The following is a 13,960-nucleotide window of genomic DNA, read 5'->3' on the forward strand; positions in this document are numbered from 1 at the left end:
ATTTTTTATTCATATTTTCTTACATGAAAACGAGGAAGCGAAAACTGGAAAGACCCATCAGAGCTTCCGTACTCACTACTTACTCTATTTCTGTTGCGTACGCGTGTGGCAGTTATTATAGTACGTTAGCATTGTTTTACAAGATGTCAGATAAAGGAGAAGTAGATTTAACAGGTGCCAAGCAGAATACCGGTGTTTGGCTCGTAAAGGTGAGTATATGCCAGCCACAAGCAAGTTCATAAATGAGCTAAAGACTAATTATTTAAAGATAACCGAAGCTAAATGTTAGCTTAGCCTATTAGAGCTATATGTTATTAACAGACAACACACTAGGGAGGTTGGCTTGACGTGGCAAGTAAATATTCAATTTGGCCGAGCATTGCAAAAAATAAAGCCCTGCCCTAATAAAAAATAAGCTTGGATAATAAAAGACTAATTACGTGAAAGCTTTATATTATATTGTGTGTTCATTGTTACATGGACTTTACACGTTACCATGGCAATTAAGAATTTACAATTTTTTAAAATTAATGCGTTCATCTGGATGAGCTGTGTTGTTTGCTTCATGTAATGTTTTTGTTGAAAGCTTAATTTAACAAGATTACATTCAAAATGATGAAGCCACGTTCATTATTTTAATGTGATTGATTTAGTAAAATATAATTTAAAAGCCTCAAAATGTGAATTAGTGATGTTTAAAGACTTTATTACTGTATCTAAGCCTAATAGAGTGAAATACTTGTTTTACATACCTTTATAAGAAGGGTTAATTGCTCATGAAGACACTAAATTGAACTACTTTGGGTTTCACTTATTCAACTGAATTCATCGAGTCAAACCAGAATTTGAAAAATAAAGTGCACCTCAAACCAATAGTCATAATTTCTTTCCTCAGATTTTCCGTTTGAACAAAATAGGGCATATATACACATTTAATTGTACCACATCAATTGTTTTCAGAGGCAAAAAAATAAATAAAAAATCATCCTGGTTGATAAACACTCGTTTTTGGTTTTTGATTTGGCAGGTGCCGAAGTACCTCTCTCAGCAATGGGCAAAAGCTACAGGAAGAGGCGAGGTCGGCAAAATCAGAATTTGCAAGTATGTGAAATTAGGCTTCTGTCTGCAAGGCATGCAAATGTGTGTGCTAGTGATTTTTCAGCAAGCTTCTTAGGCTAGATGGAAGCTTTTCCACTATATCCCACCCAGAAAATGCTTTATAAGAAACAACACTGTTTATTATTATTATTATTATTATTATTATTATTATTATTATTATTATTATTCTCAGATATGCCACTGTGTCCTGAAAGCATAGTGGCATAGGCACGTGCAGGAAGAAAGAAGATTGGCACTCACTAAGTAGATTAGGAAATTAAAACGGAAATATGTAGACGGGCTTTCATTATGCCATAAGTGATGCATATCTTCTTGCCAATATAGTTCAGTGAAATATTGTCTTTTGCTTTTATTTTAAAGAAAAGGAAACCAAGGAAAACCAGAGGTAAGTGATGTTTTATAGAACTATGCGGTATCCCACAAATGCATACGTTACACATAATGTACAATATAGGCTTTTATCAGCCTGTTGACAATCAAAAGTAAGAATGATCATAGTTGAGTTAAAAGGTGACACAATGCTTTAGCCAAGAATAAGAACAAACAAATTGTGATTTTTATACCTGGGTGTACACATCATCAATCTGTATTTCTACAACTCTTCAGATAAATCAGTCATATTTCTGTGTACATTTTGCAATCTGGAGTTTAACACCTTTCTAAATAAGAGACTAGCTAAAAATAAAATGAAATAAGAACTGAATAAAAACTATTTGTTCAGTTCTCAGTGGTCTCAAAAGTCCCACATGGCTGCTCTCTACAGGTGTCTTTCACTTTAAATGAAGAGCTGACTACTATCGAAGGCATCGAGGACAAGACGGTGTCTGCACCTCGCGAACATCCTTTCACCATGCAGTCCGTGGGGGGTCAGATGCTGGCGGTCTTCACGGAGAATTCATCCGGTGAGTTTCCGATACAGAATGATTACTTGCTTGGCAATATCAGACACTCGGTTAATACTCAATCATTAGATTTCTGTGATGTCTTCGCTGGTGAAAGCATCCATTCTGCTACCTGTGCATTCTTGCTCTATACGTCTTTCCCCTGCTTGTACTCCTCGCCACCATGTGCCGGAGCAGACTTTTTCTTGAGTGAGACGTTGTCCACATTAATGAAACTGTACATACCAGTAGCGTACCGCATACAGTGGATACGCGAACACTCAAAAGAAAACAATCATCATCGTCTGTATCTTGTCTGCTTTGTGTTTTGTTTTGGTGAGAGCGTTGGCGTGTCTTTGATTGATCATGTGTCATTTATTGGTTTTTGATTCACTTTTTAAGACTACTGAGAGTAAAAGACGTAGCGAATGGTGGGTTGCAGTGTCACTGTTTTGGTGAATCAGCACAAATCATTACTCAATGTGTGGAGTTTATTTAATTTCTGCATGGGCTTCCGTGGTTTTGGTCTGGGCTTCAAATGCCTCTTTTTTTTTTCTCCCCCTGCGAATGTTTTCAGGTTGGGTTTTATGTGCTTTTGGTGCTAATGGACTTGTGCTGCAGTTCTTTCTTTGACTGCAAACGTCCGTGTCCATCTGTGTGTAATGGGCTGCACTGAAACACTGTAGAGGCTAAACACAGTTTGAACAACATACATTTTAATACCACGTGGATCTTCTGTTTTTACACTTTACTCTATATTTTTAGAGCCTATAAAACAGACATAAGCCTACATCATTTTCTAGCTCTGCATAAAGCCTTTTTGAAATTTAGTTCATTAAATAAGCCTCTGTGCAGCCCTTTCGGTGTGTATCGGCGCTGATACACAGTGTCTGTTGCTTGCTTGCGTTAAGGTCTCTCTGGCTTCTGCTTGTTGGAAAATATGCAATGAAGCTGTGTGATCTAACATTTATCGTGTGGGACTAAACCCTGGCTATGGCTCTTATTGTTTAATCCCCTCCTCCCCTCGTTCTGCATCCCCCTGTGTTTTCATGTGTACCATCCCTCCCTTCCTGTAGGCCAGTCAGAAGAAAGATCTGATGGCAGCAGCTCAGGTTCGGGGGCAGGTCCAGGTGAGTCCTCCATTTTTGCAGGAAGTGAGAGCTCTGTCAAAGGAGTGGCGATCTTTAGAAACATTTGGACATTGTGGCGTTGCATCCTGAAGCCATATAGAGACAACGCTGGAGCTTGGGATATTTTTATGGCGGTAACATTTAGGCTCTTCTGAAGCAGAACAAAGTGGTTATCCTAAAGAATTGCTGGACATACACTTGTATTAATGGTCCGCACATTTTGATTTTGGTTGTGCTCCAAAATCAGTCCAAATCTCAAATGTGACTCATTGTGAGCAGGTTACAGTTCTGTGTGATGGTTGGTGAAGTTGTGGAAATCTTATGGAAAACTGTTTGGTTTGGACTTTAGTAAAATGTTGTCATTGACTTGTGTGCTTTTCCTTCCAAACAGATTTTACTGATTTAAACATGTTCTAAAAACTTATGAAAACCTGTTGAATATTTAGCTCTATGCTAAGAAATATTCATCTCTCTCTTTTTTTTACTGCTAGAACAGAAAATACTTCAATTGTACTTGAATACCAAAAATCCACATTAAATGAATGACAAATATGGATTTTCCAGCTGGGGAAAAAGGTAGAGCATCCTACCCTCTTATTGTTAGTCTCGCCCCCTTTGGTTGAAATATCTTCAGTGAAAACAGTATATAGCCAACTAACAGCTTTTGCCATTTACAAAGATGATTGAGGGGTGTCTTGCAGCATCTCAAAGGAACCAAGATGTGGACTTTTACTGGGCTCAGGAGCTTTCAGTTTCAACACTGTTAACCAGTCATTGGTTGACTAATAAGTATGTTTGGGTACCGTAATTTTCATCCTGCAGTTCTGGTTATGTTTTTTTTGTTGTTGTTGTTTTTTTACAGATGGTCTCACTTTTACCTCAGACATCCTTCGATACATTGTAGAATTGGTTTTGTATCCTGTGATGGTGATTCTGGCCAGGCCTTACTGCAGCCAAACTCTTCCACCTCCATGTTTCACGGCTGATAAGAGTAAACAAACCGGGACATGACTGAACAACCAAATAATACTTTAATAACACAGCTTTCATTCATGTTACATACGCATCAGTCTAAACTTAAAAATGGCTCCAGTATTGCAAGTGATGTAGTGAACAGATGATGAGGCTAACAAGCCTTGCTGCATAGGCTGATGGGAGGCCATCTAGCACTTATTGCAGCTTTAATCAAATTTTTTCCTTCAGGCTGATTTCTTTTTTTTTCTTTTTTTGCGCAAGTTGCATCTCATCTGTAGTTATCTATATCCTTTCGGTCTCCTGAACTTTGACTAAAACATTTTTAAACTGATTTATTCTGTTTGTTTCTATTCAACATTTGACATAACTTTGCCGTTTTTCCAGATAAGATAGCCTTGGAGGGGGTGGTGGTGCAGAGAGCAGAATGCAGACCTGCTGTTAGTGAAAGCTACATGAAATTAAAGCGGTGAGCATATTTTCTTCAGATTACACAAGGGTTAAAAAGCTGATCCATTCAACAAACCTTTGCAGTTTTCTGTGAATTTCAGGCATGTTTGCATTGTGCGTGTCATCATATCTTACAGGCTACAAATTGAAGAGTCTTCCAAACCAGCGAGGTTGTCACAGCAGTTGTTGAAACCCGTCACCACAAACTACAAACCTGTGGCCAACCACGACTACAATGTAAAAAAAAAAAAAAAAAACTTTTTTTTTTCATTCATTTGGTTTATCTGCACGAATTTTCAGGCCTCACGTAGAAATATATCCACTTATTGCAAAACATGCAAGTTTATGTCTGGTAACTGAGCTCTGCTGACTTTTGCCGCAGCGTGAATACGAGCGGAAAAAGAAAGAGGAGGGCAAGAGAGCGAGATCTGACAAACAGCAGGTGCTGGACATGTTGTTTTCTGCGTTTGAGAAGCACCAGTACTACAACATCAAAGACCTGGTGGACATCACCAAACAGCCTGTGGTGAGAACACGACAGAAATATTTTTTATTATTATGCCATTAATGCTGAGGGATTTTAAAGAATCTTGTTTGTCCAGAAGATCCCTTTTATGTTAACAAACAAATGTTAAAATATTTATTTTTGACTGTTTTCTATATTTGGTTTTCTTCACAGACATACCTGAAGGAAATCTTGCGTGATATTGGCATCTACAATGTAAAGGGAACACACAAGAACACCTGGGAACTCAAGCCAGAGTACAGACATTACCAAGCAGAGGAAAAAACTGATGAATAGGTTTTTTAAAAAAATTGTAAACCCTGGTATTGTCACACAGGTTGTGACTTTGAGTTTCTGTTTCTTTACGCTAGGATTCAACATGGGAAGCGGTGAGAAGGGTTTTTTTGTTTTGTTACAGTTTCTGCACACACGACCCTCAGCTTGACTTCCATTAGAGAACTATAACAATGCTTAAATTTGTAGATTTATTCCTAGGCTCCTTTTAATGCCTTTTTTGTACAACACGTAAAATTGTAGTATTTTGACTGCGAGCAATTATGTAGGATGTGGCAGGTAAGTATTTTTATCCAAATGTGATTTGGATTGAACAAATTTTCTGCACTGGAGGTTTTACTGGGTTTTAAGTGTTTTACACTTGATTTATGTAATAAAGTTGTCATTGGAACTATTTTGCCTTATGTGAGCAATAAACAGCACAAGAGGCACAATGCCCGGTACATCTCAAAATAATAATGGGAAGAAATTAAAAACTTTTCGGCACTTATTTCTGAAAGTAAAACTTTATATTAAATTTAACTATTTCAAACATTTATTTCTTGTAATTTTGATGATTGACTTTGAGATTACGTCTCTCAAATTTACAACATTGTGAAAAGTCTTAATTATCTAATGTAAAATATCTGCAAAGTAACACAAACTCAAATGCTTTTGCTGAACAAGGTGGTTATTCAGAGTGCTGTAGAAAGTTAAGTGGAAGGAAAATTGGGGTAGAGAAAAAAGATAAACAGCGATAACCGCCTTGTACATTCAGGCTTGCACTGAGGAGCCACTGGCTGATGCAGGCACCCATACAAGTGCAGGTCCTCCCAAGCATCAAGTATAAACTGTGTGCACAATTATTTGGTAAGTGAGTATTTTACTCATGTCATATTTTCTAACTCCAAACTTGAATGCATAATGGATTTAAGCATACAAGTTATGTATACCTGTATTGAGTGAGGATGTGCATAATTATGCAGCTTCTCTTCTTTAGGGCCAAAAAACAAGGGAAGCAGTCGAGACCTTGTAGGAAGTTCTTAAATGAAAGGCTGTTTGCTGCTGCAGCTATCAGCAAATTAACACAATGACAAACTTAATGAAGGGCTTAGGATCAAGTCACTGATTTTTGTCAAATGTTCAGTGGAAAGTTTAGACCCAATTCTCACTTGAGATGCAAACAAGTTAACGTTTATGGAGTTTTAACAATTCTGCACAATAATTGTGCAGATATAGATAAGCCAAAATCTCACTTTATTTTAAGGAATTTGGATTAAGAGAGCAGATGCTGGTAATTAAAGAAAATCAAAGGCTTGTGTAATTGTGCACCATGTAGGAATGTGCAAACATTTCAGTGGCCTGACTTATATTATACACACTTCTATAAATCTAGAAGACAATTTTAGGCTGTAATTTTAAGAAATTACAAGGAAAAGGTTTGAAAATGAGTCACTAAAAATCTTTACTAGTTTCACAATATTCTTGAGATGCATCTGTATACACACCAGGTTAATTCAAGATGTCAGTTTGAATCTTACTTATACAGGCATCTCCAGATATTTCAATTGCTTTGTGACATTTAAAAACAATATACTTTTCTGTTATAAAAAAAATTGTTGAATAATTGTAAAATTTGAGCCATTTCTCTAAGACAATTGATTGACTAAATTGATGCTATGTGAAACTAAAGATAAATCAGAATGAAAACACATTTAGGGATTTGTAATTTTTTATTACAAAAACATGAAAACAAAAATCAGTCTTCAGAATGATGAGACGATAAAATCCAAGCGATGCAGGGTGATTAGAATAGCCTCACCCGTTTCCTGCAAGAGAAATCCTTTTCAGTGGATGCATGAAGCAAAATGTCACCTTCCTGCATCGAGCTCAGGAACATTCAACTCAATCATTCCTGTGACTGATCATGTTTACACATAGGAAGTTGAATTTCTCCAAAATGCAGTCATTTACTGCAGTTGGATGAAATGTCTACATTTTTAATACTTGCGTCATACCCAACAGGTTTAAATGTACTCCTCAATCTAATCTGGCTACTGTAACATTTAGCAGTCAGAAATATGAGGAAGGTTCAGTTTAGCATCGCTGTGCAAACCAAGAAGCCAAAGAAGCCTGCTTCAGGTCTATCAGTGGATGCAAATTGAAGTCTCAAACACATTAATTTGTGCTCACCTGCCATTATACACTTCTGCCGTTAAACGTCATCTCAACGTAACCTTAAAACAAGGGAAAGGGGAAAAAGCGTGAAGACCTGAAACTAGTGACATCATGAAGTATACCCATTGAGGTTATAGTACAGAGACAGCAAAGTATGTAGTTTGTTTTCCCCTCTTCAATCTGAGGCGCCATTAAAAACAGGCACGCAGAAAGCGCAGGGATGTTTACTGTTGCATCTAAAATAATAAAACCCAGCATCTCTCACAACAGAGAGCCCAGGCTGTCAAAGATGCACGTCGTAACCAGCCAATCAAATTAAAGAGTCTCAGTAATCAACAAACTCCATATACTTACAAAAATGGCAGTTGCTCTTCTGAGATCACCCACTGCATACTTTGCTGAATCTAAGCATGATGGTTGAACAGCCTGCTTCAACGTCACCGATTAGGTCAATGCACTAAAGCTAGAGACACAGCCATCATCCAAAATCTGGTCCGAAGAGGTGACCATCCAATGAAATGCGATTAGCTGGGGGGTAAAAGAAAAAGAGAGCATTTACATTATACACATAACACCTTGGGGTTGATTATTGTAGTTTATGGTCGATTTAAGTGGATGTGAAGTTACTATAGTCTGCAGCAACTGTTTGGGAAACAGTCCACCCCACCCAAAAAAACCTTACAAATCTCTACTACATACTTTATAAGTTTATGTACTGCGGAAAAATTATTTGCCTCGAACAGATTGGGAGGTTCAGAAAGACAATCATCTTTATAGTAATTAGAGGAAGCAACCTCAAATCGACACATTATTGGTTTAAAAACCCATCACTCCAAGCTAACAAACTTTCGACAAACTGACATTAGCCAAAAGGTGAAATTCAGGTACAATTTCGCAGCATTTATTTAATTACCAGGACCGAACATATCTTGTTAGTTTCCTATAATGTGGAGCTAGCTACTTTCCACGTGGTTGCTGGTTAGTGAAATAAAAACTCACTATCACTGTCAAAGGACTTTTCTATTTGGCCAAAAGAAAACTGTTCGGAAATACTTACCGAGCAACTCAACATGTGAAGCAACTAGACTGATAATCTTGTAAAACATTGTGAACTCTTGCTAACTTCTCACTGCGACCAGCTACAGAAAAGGACGCTACTGCGCTTAGCTTCCAGGTTTTATAGGTTGCTGGTTGATGCTCGTTTCGCCCCCTTGTGGACGAAAAGAAACATTTTATTAACACCACCGCCCCCTGGTGTTCACAGAAGGGGTTGCAGTTCACGAACGCTTTTTACTGACTTACTTACTTGATTATCTGACTGTTATGATAATTTTGTGGTAAGTAAATGATATATTAACACTTGTAATAGTGATAATATGCAACAGTAGTGATATAAATAGCAGTCGTTAATGATCAAATAATATGTTTCAAGTGAAAACATGAAAGTCTGGTAATATAAATAATATTAAAAAAAAATGCTTACGGCAAATTTAGATCACGAGGCACACATGCCTGCGCAGGAGACGCGCTCCCGCCTCCCTTGATCATTTTGTGAGAGCACATCACATTCTTTAATTGGACTCCGCCAACCAGCGAAAGTAGTCTCTCTGCTGCTTCCCATGGTTATCTGTGAAGGCATGCTGGCATCCAGGAAGACTTAAATAAAGGTAACCATAGCTCTCATTGTACAAGAGGACTGTTTGTGTTTAATATCTCTGTTATGTTTTCCGCCAGTGAGCGAAAATAACCTTTTTTAAAAAAAAAAAAAAAAAAAAAAACTGTAATGGTCTCACAATACTCTACAAGAAACACAACGTGTAGAGTTCCCTGAAATAATATGCTCGAATCTCATGTGTACCTTTTTTGTTTCTTTTCAAGGCGGTACAGACCAGAGAGGGACTCCAGCTATGTTCAGAGCAGTGTTCGGAAATAAGAAGGAAGGAGGAGGGAAAAAAGGAGACAAAAAGAGCCAGAGAAATGCAGGTAAGAGTAAAACTACCGATATCTAAAAGTTGAAGAGAAACTTGACATGTGTACAAATGCACTGCTATTTCCAAGTCTTTCTTCTGTTGGATTTCCTTGTATCTGAATTTAGTATTCAGATAAGAAAATATATTTGCACATTGTGGAAGTTCTTGTTTTATTTGCTGACAATATTCAGGTTCTCTCCTCCTGGGTGAGGCAAATGGAGCCATTTCAATTAGCCTAATTCATCAGTGTGTTCTGTCCTTCACACGGTGCCCCGCTGATTTTATTTTAAGTGTGTCAGTCAAAGTTGGATTGGGCTAGGCAAACATCATGACCTACTAAACGAAATCCAAAATAATTTGTGAGTGGCTATACAAAGCAGATAAGGTTCATCTGCAGAGATGCTGCAGACACTGAATGTTTTGTTGTGCTGTCAGTGAATTAGCAGATCGCATCTTTAGCATGCTGTGGAAGCCCTATGTATTTTTCAGAGGCTGAACTTGTCAACTTGCAGCCGTACAGAGAAGATTTCAACGTGCACGGTGGAGATACATGAACATAAGTAGAGCTCCGTATTAGAGCAACCATGTTGCTCATTAATATTTAATATTGCGCTGCTCTGGGAAGCAAAGAACAGAGAGGAGGTCAGAGAACTGTGTCAGTCTCATTAAATTCATATAGTGAGTTTACAGTAGGCGCTGGCATGACTCTAATCTTTTGAAAAAGACCACTTCATCTCGTCTTTAGTGATCTTGTGGATTTACAATAACGTATTTATAGCATTATCTTTCTCGTTTGCTCATCATACTAATGGCTTACTAAACACTGATTTATTACGAAACCACCCACACAGTTTTCACGTTTTATTTAGAAATTTGAATACGAATTTAGAGTGTTGCTTTACTGTCATTTCAAAGTTTCAAGCCTAGGCTCAGATGCTTCTGCTGCAATCAACATTATAATGTTACTATTACGAACTGATGTTTGAGCATTCCCTAAGGCCCTCCTTAGGGAATGCTCAAACATCAGTTCGTAATAGTAACATGAAGATGGCCATATCCCTATATGGCCATCTTCCTGGTCAAAGTTCTGACTAATCAACACTTTGTCCCATCTATTCCATGCAGGCGTCGAGGTGCACATGCCCTGCATTCAGCAAAGAGGCAGCGGCCAGCGTGCCACTCATCACCACGGCCGTAATGGCAGCCATTTAAATCGGAAGAGATTGACTAAGGGCGTGTCCATCTCTTTACCGTCCTCCCCGCTTCTCCCTCGCCAGGGCGACATAGTTTCCTCCCAGTCCTGCGTCAAGTTCCAAGGTGGGTCGCTTTAAAGTAATCAACACAAAGCAACGTCTGAGTGACAAAGAGCTGTGCGTAAGGGATTAGCTGTAAAGGGAGCAAGATGCTTTTGCATGGCTCCACTTTGTTGAGCAGAAAGCTTCAGTGCGTTCAGTTGTTCCACACATGACAGAAAGTACAAGTGCAGGTCCTTGGGGCCCAAAAAACACGAGACAGATTGTCAGAGTTAATAATTCAGAGAAACAACTGAAGGCAATGCCCCCCAATTAGGTTGCTCAATGTCAGGGCATTTTATTGTTTTGGATCTGTACACTAAATAATCTGGGAATTGATGAGAGGACTCAAAGCAAATACAGTTTTGGCTATAGTTTGCTTAAGATCATACGGGTTTTATGTATTGGTGGATGTAGTTTTTGATATTTTACAGTTTAAAAAAAAAAAAATCAGTTTCTTTCCCTCCACATGAGATAAAAAGTTAATGAACAAAGCTCTTTAAAATATATTTTCCTGGTTGATGTAAAGTGCAGTTTAAATAAATAATCCTAATCTCTGTTTGGATCAGTTAGAATCCTGAATATAAAAGAAAGGGTGGAGCACATCATGTGTTAAAAATAGGTCAAAGAGAGAGCCTCTCCTTGATGTAACCATCTTCTTATTTCTTAGTTTCTGCAAGCCCGTCTCCTCTCTTCTCCTCCTCTTCCCTCCCAACTGCAAAGCAAAAATCAGGAGCCGAGGGAGTGACAGAGTGAAGCAGATGAGACAGCGCGCACTTCAGAAAAGAGTCCTACTTGCACAGTTTGATCATGCTTATCATCAGAGCAGTAGTTCTAAATCCGAGCAGCTGTCTTCTTTCAGACAAATTATCAATGTTAATTTTGTTTGAAATTGCAAATGCTGCAAAGATTTCCAGGATGTGCACTCTTGCTTCTCCGATGGGATCCTTGATTGTTAATGTTTTGAAAGTAAATTTTATTTTTTTTTGTAGCTATTGATCCCTTTTTCACAAACTGGAAGAGTGAAAACACTGTACAGTTTGCAAGCGAAGGAACTTTAAAATTAGCACATTTCTTGAGTAAGTTGATTGCTCCTGCATGTATCAGGGATGCCTTACATTTGGAGAAACAGTAGGTGGCAGTATCTTTTAGCAAGTCCAGCTAGCCATTCAGAAAAAAAAAGTCCTATTACATTTCATTGCATGAATCCTTGCCGCAGCCTGAGCAAATAGGAAGGGAAAATTACAGCAAGTTAACGTCCGTAGCGCCCGAGCCTCCAAATTCTTTGGCGGTCATGTTCAATCAGATATAACTACAGCGTGTTACTCTGCCGAGTTTTCCCTCAGTCTGTCGACACACACGATTCAAACGGTCACTTCCCCCCCTGAGAATACCAAATTAGCACACTCCCGTGTTTGCAAACGCCTCATCCCTGAGCGTCTCATCTCCTCTCCAGGAGAACCTGCTTCCAACAACCCTGAGATGCTGATGCATAATTTGAGACACACCCACACACATGAGAGAGCACCGATTCCCCTACCACACACAGACACACACTCGCACACACAAACACACACCCAGCCACACAGCAGAGGCATTAATATGTCATAGATAAACACCCACAATAGTGTGAATAACGTTTGCATGCGTGGCCCTCTCTGTGTACGTTCTGCTGTATACTCCTGGGACACAATTCAAAATTTTGCACCGCAGATCTCATCTGGGCAGGCTTAATCTCCCTCTCTCTCTCTCACTCTCACTCACTTTTTTCCTCCCTCCTTTTCTCCACCCTCCAATCCCTGCCTCCCACCCTGGCTTGCTCTTCCTCGCTCTCCCTCCTGCCTCTCTGCCGTGACCAAAGGACGGGCGAGGAAGCCGGAGTATGTGGACGGCTCTTCCAGTACGAGAGAAGCTCTCATCGTTGCTTCCTGCCGTGGCAAGCCGGACCACAGAGGTGAGAATTGGAGCCCATGGGTGTGTTTTTAGCATTGTGGCTTTTTTTTTTTTTTCCCCCCCCCAGGTACTGATCAATGAAGCTGAATAAGAGTCCGAGTCGGGGCTGAGGCAGAGGAATGAATGAGGTGAAATAGAAAAAAGAAAGTGTGTTTTGTCTGTGTGCTAGTTACACCCCGAAGGCTTTAAAATAAGTTTTTCTCAAAGATGTGTGTGTAGGGCAAAAATTGTCTGTGTGGTTTCAAGCGACGAGTTGTTTTGTCTTCTGAGTCCTCACTAAATTTTGTTTGCGCAGATTTTGCTACATCAAAGCCATCGTGGTGTAAATACACCTCCTCAAGCTTTTTTTTTTTTTTTCCCTGTGTTTTTGACCAGAGGGCTACCCTTAGGCTAAACAGATTTCGTGAGGCATCTTCCCTTCCCAGTTGCCAGGCACCTCTCAGCTTCCCGTTTCCATTGGCAACTGCCAGGTGGTTTGATGAATAGTACTGGACATGCAGAAATGTCCTCATGTTACTCCAGATTGGACGATGCTAACTGAAAGGAAACTTTTCCTCCCTCTACACCTCTTTAAAGTGCAGATATTTTAAACTAAGTTTTCTGCTGCTTGTTGGGGTGTGAAACGTGCGAAAACAAAAATGGTGAAGTTTGCCCCTTGAAATCAACCTTAATTTTCTTTCAGTTATAGTCTTGTGATTGGCATGTTGTGCGGTCTAAAAGAATAAAATACATATGTAAAAAAAAAAACAAAAGCAATGTGGTGCGGAATCTTCAAATTGAAAGCAGAAAGAGAAAGAAGCAGTGGAGAGAGTGAGAAATGAATGTGATGTTTTAACAAAAAGATGTTTGTGAGGAGGAGCGAACTGTTCCTGTAATCCGTGATGCTCCGTCATCCCGTTTTGTTTTTTTTTGTGTTTTTTTGTGTTTTTTTGGGGGGGTGTTATGCCTACTTAGTATTCATGTGACTCAGCGGAGATCATTACATACATGTGGTAAGATGACGTAGTAACGTAACGGTGGGCACAGAGATTTACAAATACAACAACTCTGCTACAGCCTTTCGTTGCTGAGGCTGAGAACACGCCTCGGATGGGCTGGGGTCATTGCGTGAGGGGAGGCTTAAACAGTGATGAATGAATGCAGCACATGGCTCGTGTCGGCCCAGTTTCTCCCGGAGAAGCGGTGCAGGCGAGAGCCGGAGCTCTCCGCTGAGTTCATTGAAATTCGCCGCCCGTCT

At 39.3% G+C, this 13,960-nt stretch overlaps 2 protein-coding genes, 1 long non-coding RNA gene and 2 other non-coding genes across 6 annotated transcripts in view; 2 read left to right on the plus strand and 3 right to left on the minus strand.

Annotated features, from left to right (window-relative positions):
- The first annotated feature begins 59 nt into the window (after nucleotides 1-59).
- gtf2f2a (general transcription factor IIF, polypeptide 2a) lies at nucleotides 60-5,745 on the plus strand. 2 transcript variants are annotated; one of them, XM_044143599.1, is made up of 9 exons: nucleotides 60-209; nucleotides 1,028-1,101; nucleotides 1,480-1,504; nucleotides 1,883-2,021; nucleotides 3,077-3,130; nucleotides 4,490-4,571; nucleotides 4,690-4,789; nucleotides 4,935-5,078; nucleotides 5,232-5,745. In XM_044143599.1, exons 1-9 carry the CDS (start codon nucleotides 144-146, stop codon nucleotides 5,352-5,354), a joined length of 807 nt encoding a protein of 268 aa, XP_043999534.1. In that variant the 5' UTR covers nucleotides 60-143; the 3' UTR covers nucleotides 5,355-5,745. The 2 variants fall into 2 exon arrangements, with proteins under 2 accessions (XP_043999534.1, XP_043999542.1); XM_044143607.1 differs by lacking the exon at nucleotides 3,077-3,130.
- Nucleotides 5,746-7,029: 1,284 nt separating this feature from the next.
- Nucleotides 7,030-8,717, minus strand: LOC122846576. Its single transcript, XR_006373261.1, has 4 exons — nucleotides 8,566-8,717; nucleotides 7,863-8,036; nucleotides 7,524-7,567; nucleotides 7,030-7,159 (listed from the first exon to the last, which is right to left on the minus strand). It is a non-coding gene; the product is annotated as an uncharacterized LOC122846576 (long non-coding RNA).
- Nucleotides 7,360-7,490, minus strand: LOC122825323. Its single transcript, XR_006369614.1, has one exon. It is a non-coding gene; the product is annotated as a small nucleolar RNA SNORA31 (small nucleolar RNA).
- On the minus strand, nucleotides 7,668-7,803 carry LOC122825326. The gene has a single exon (XR_006369615.1). It is a non-coding gene; the product is annotated as a small nucleolar RNA SNORA31 (small nucleolar RNA).
- Nucleotides 8,718-9,001: 284 nt separating the features above from the next.
- The window catches only part of LOC122846540 (protein TANC1-like), a 40,337-nt gene continuing 35,378 nt past the window's right edge, over nucleotides 9,002-13,960 (plus strand). The window contains exons 1-4 of the mRNA XM_044143568.1: nucleotides 9,002-9,175; nucleotides 9,387-9,491; nucleotides 10,604-10,795; nucleotides 12,632-12,724. Of these exons, the coding sequence (XP_043999503.1) occupies nucleotides 9,416-9,491; nucleotides 10,604-10,795; nucleotides 12,632-12,724 (361 nt within the window). The 5' untranslated portion in view covers nucleotides 9,002-9,175; nucleotides 9,387-9,415. The remainder of the gene's footprint in view (nucleotides 9,176-9,386; nucleotides 9,492-10,603; nucleotides 10,796-12,631; nucleotides 12,725-13,960) is intronic.

This window comes from Gambusia affinis, linkage group LG02 (assembly GCF_019740435.1).
Source record: "Gambusia affinis linkage group LG02, SWU_Gaff_1.0, whole genome shotgun sequence".
Taxonomy (NCBI): domain Eukaryota; kingdom Metazoa; phylum Chordata; class Actinopteri; order Cyprinodontiformes; family Poeciliidae; genus Gambusia; species Gambusia affinis.

What these genes read in the sequence shown, in the direction of transcription:
- gtf2f2a (XM_044143599.1), top strand. Translation starts at nt 144, where the DNA reads ATGTCAGATAAAGGAGAAGTAGATTTAACAGGTGCCAAGCAGAATACC. An exon ending in GAAACCAAGGAAAACCAGAG is followed by an intron (nt 1,505 to 1,882) that starts GTAAGTGATGTT and finishes TGCTCTCTACAG; the next exon opens with GTGTCTTTCACTTTAAATGA. An exon ending in ACATCACCAAACAGCCTGTG is followed by an intron (nt 5,079 to 5,231) that starts GTGAGAACACGA and finishes TTTTCTTCACAG; the next exon opens with ACATACCTGAAGGAAATCTT.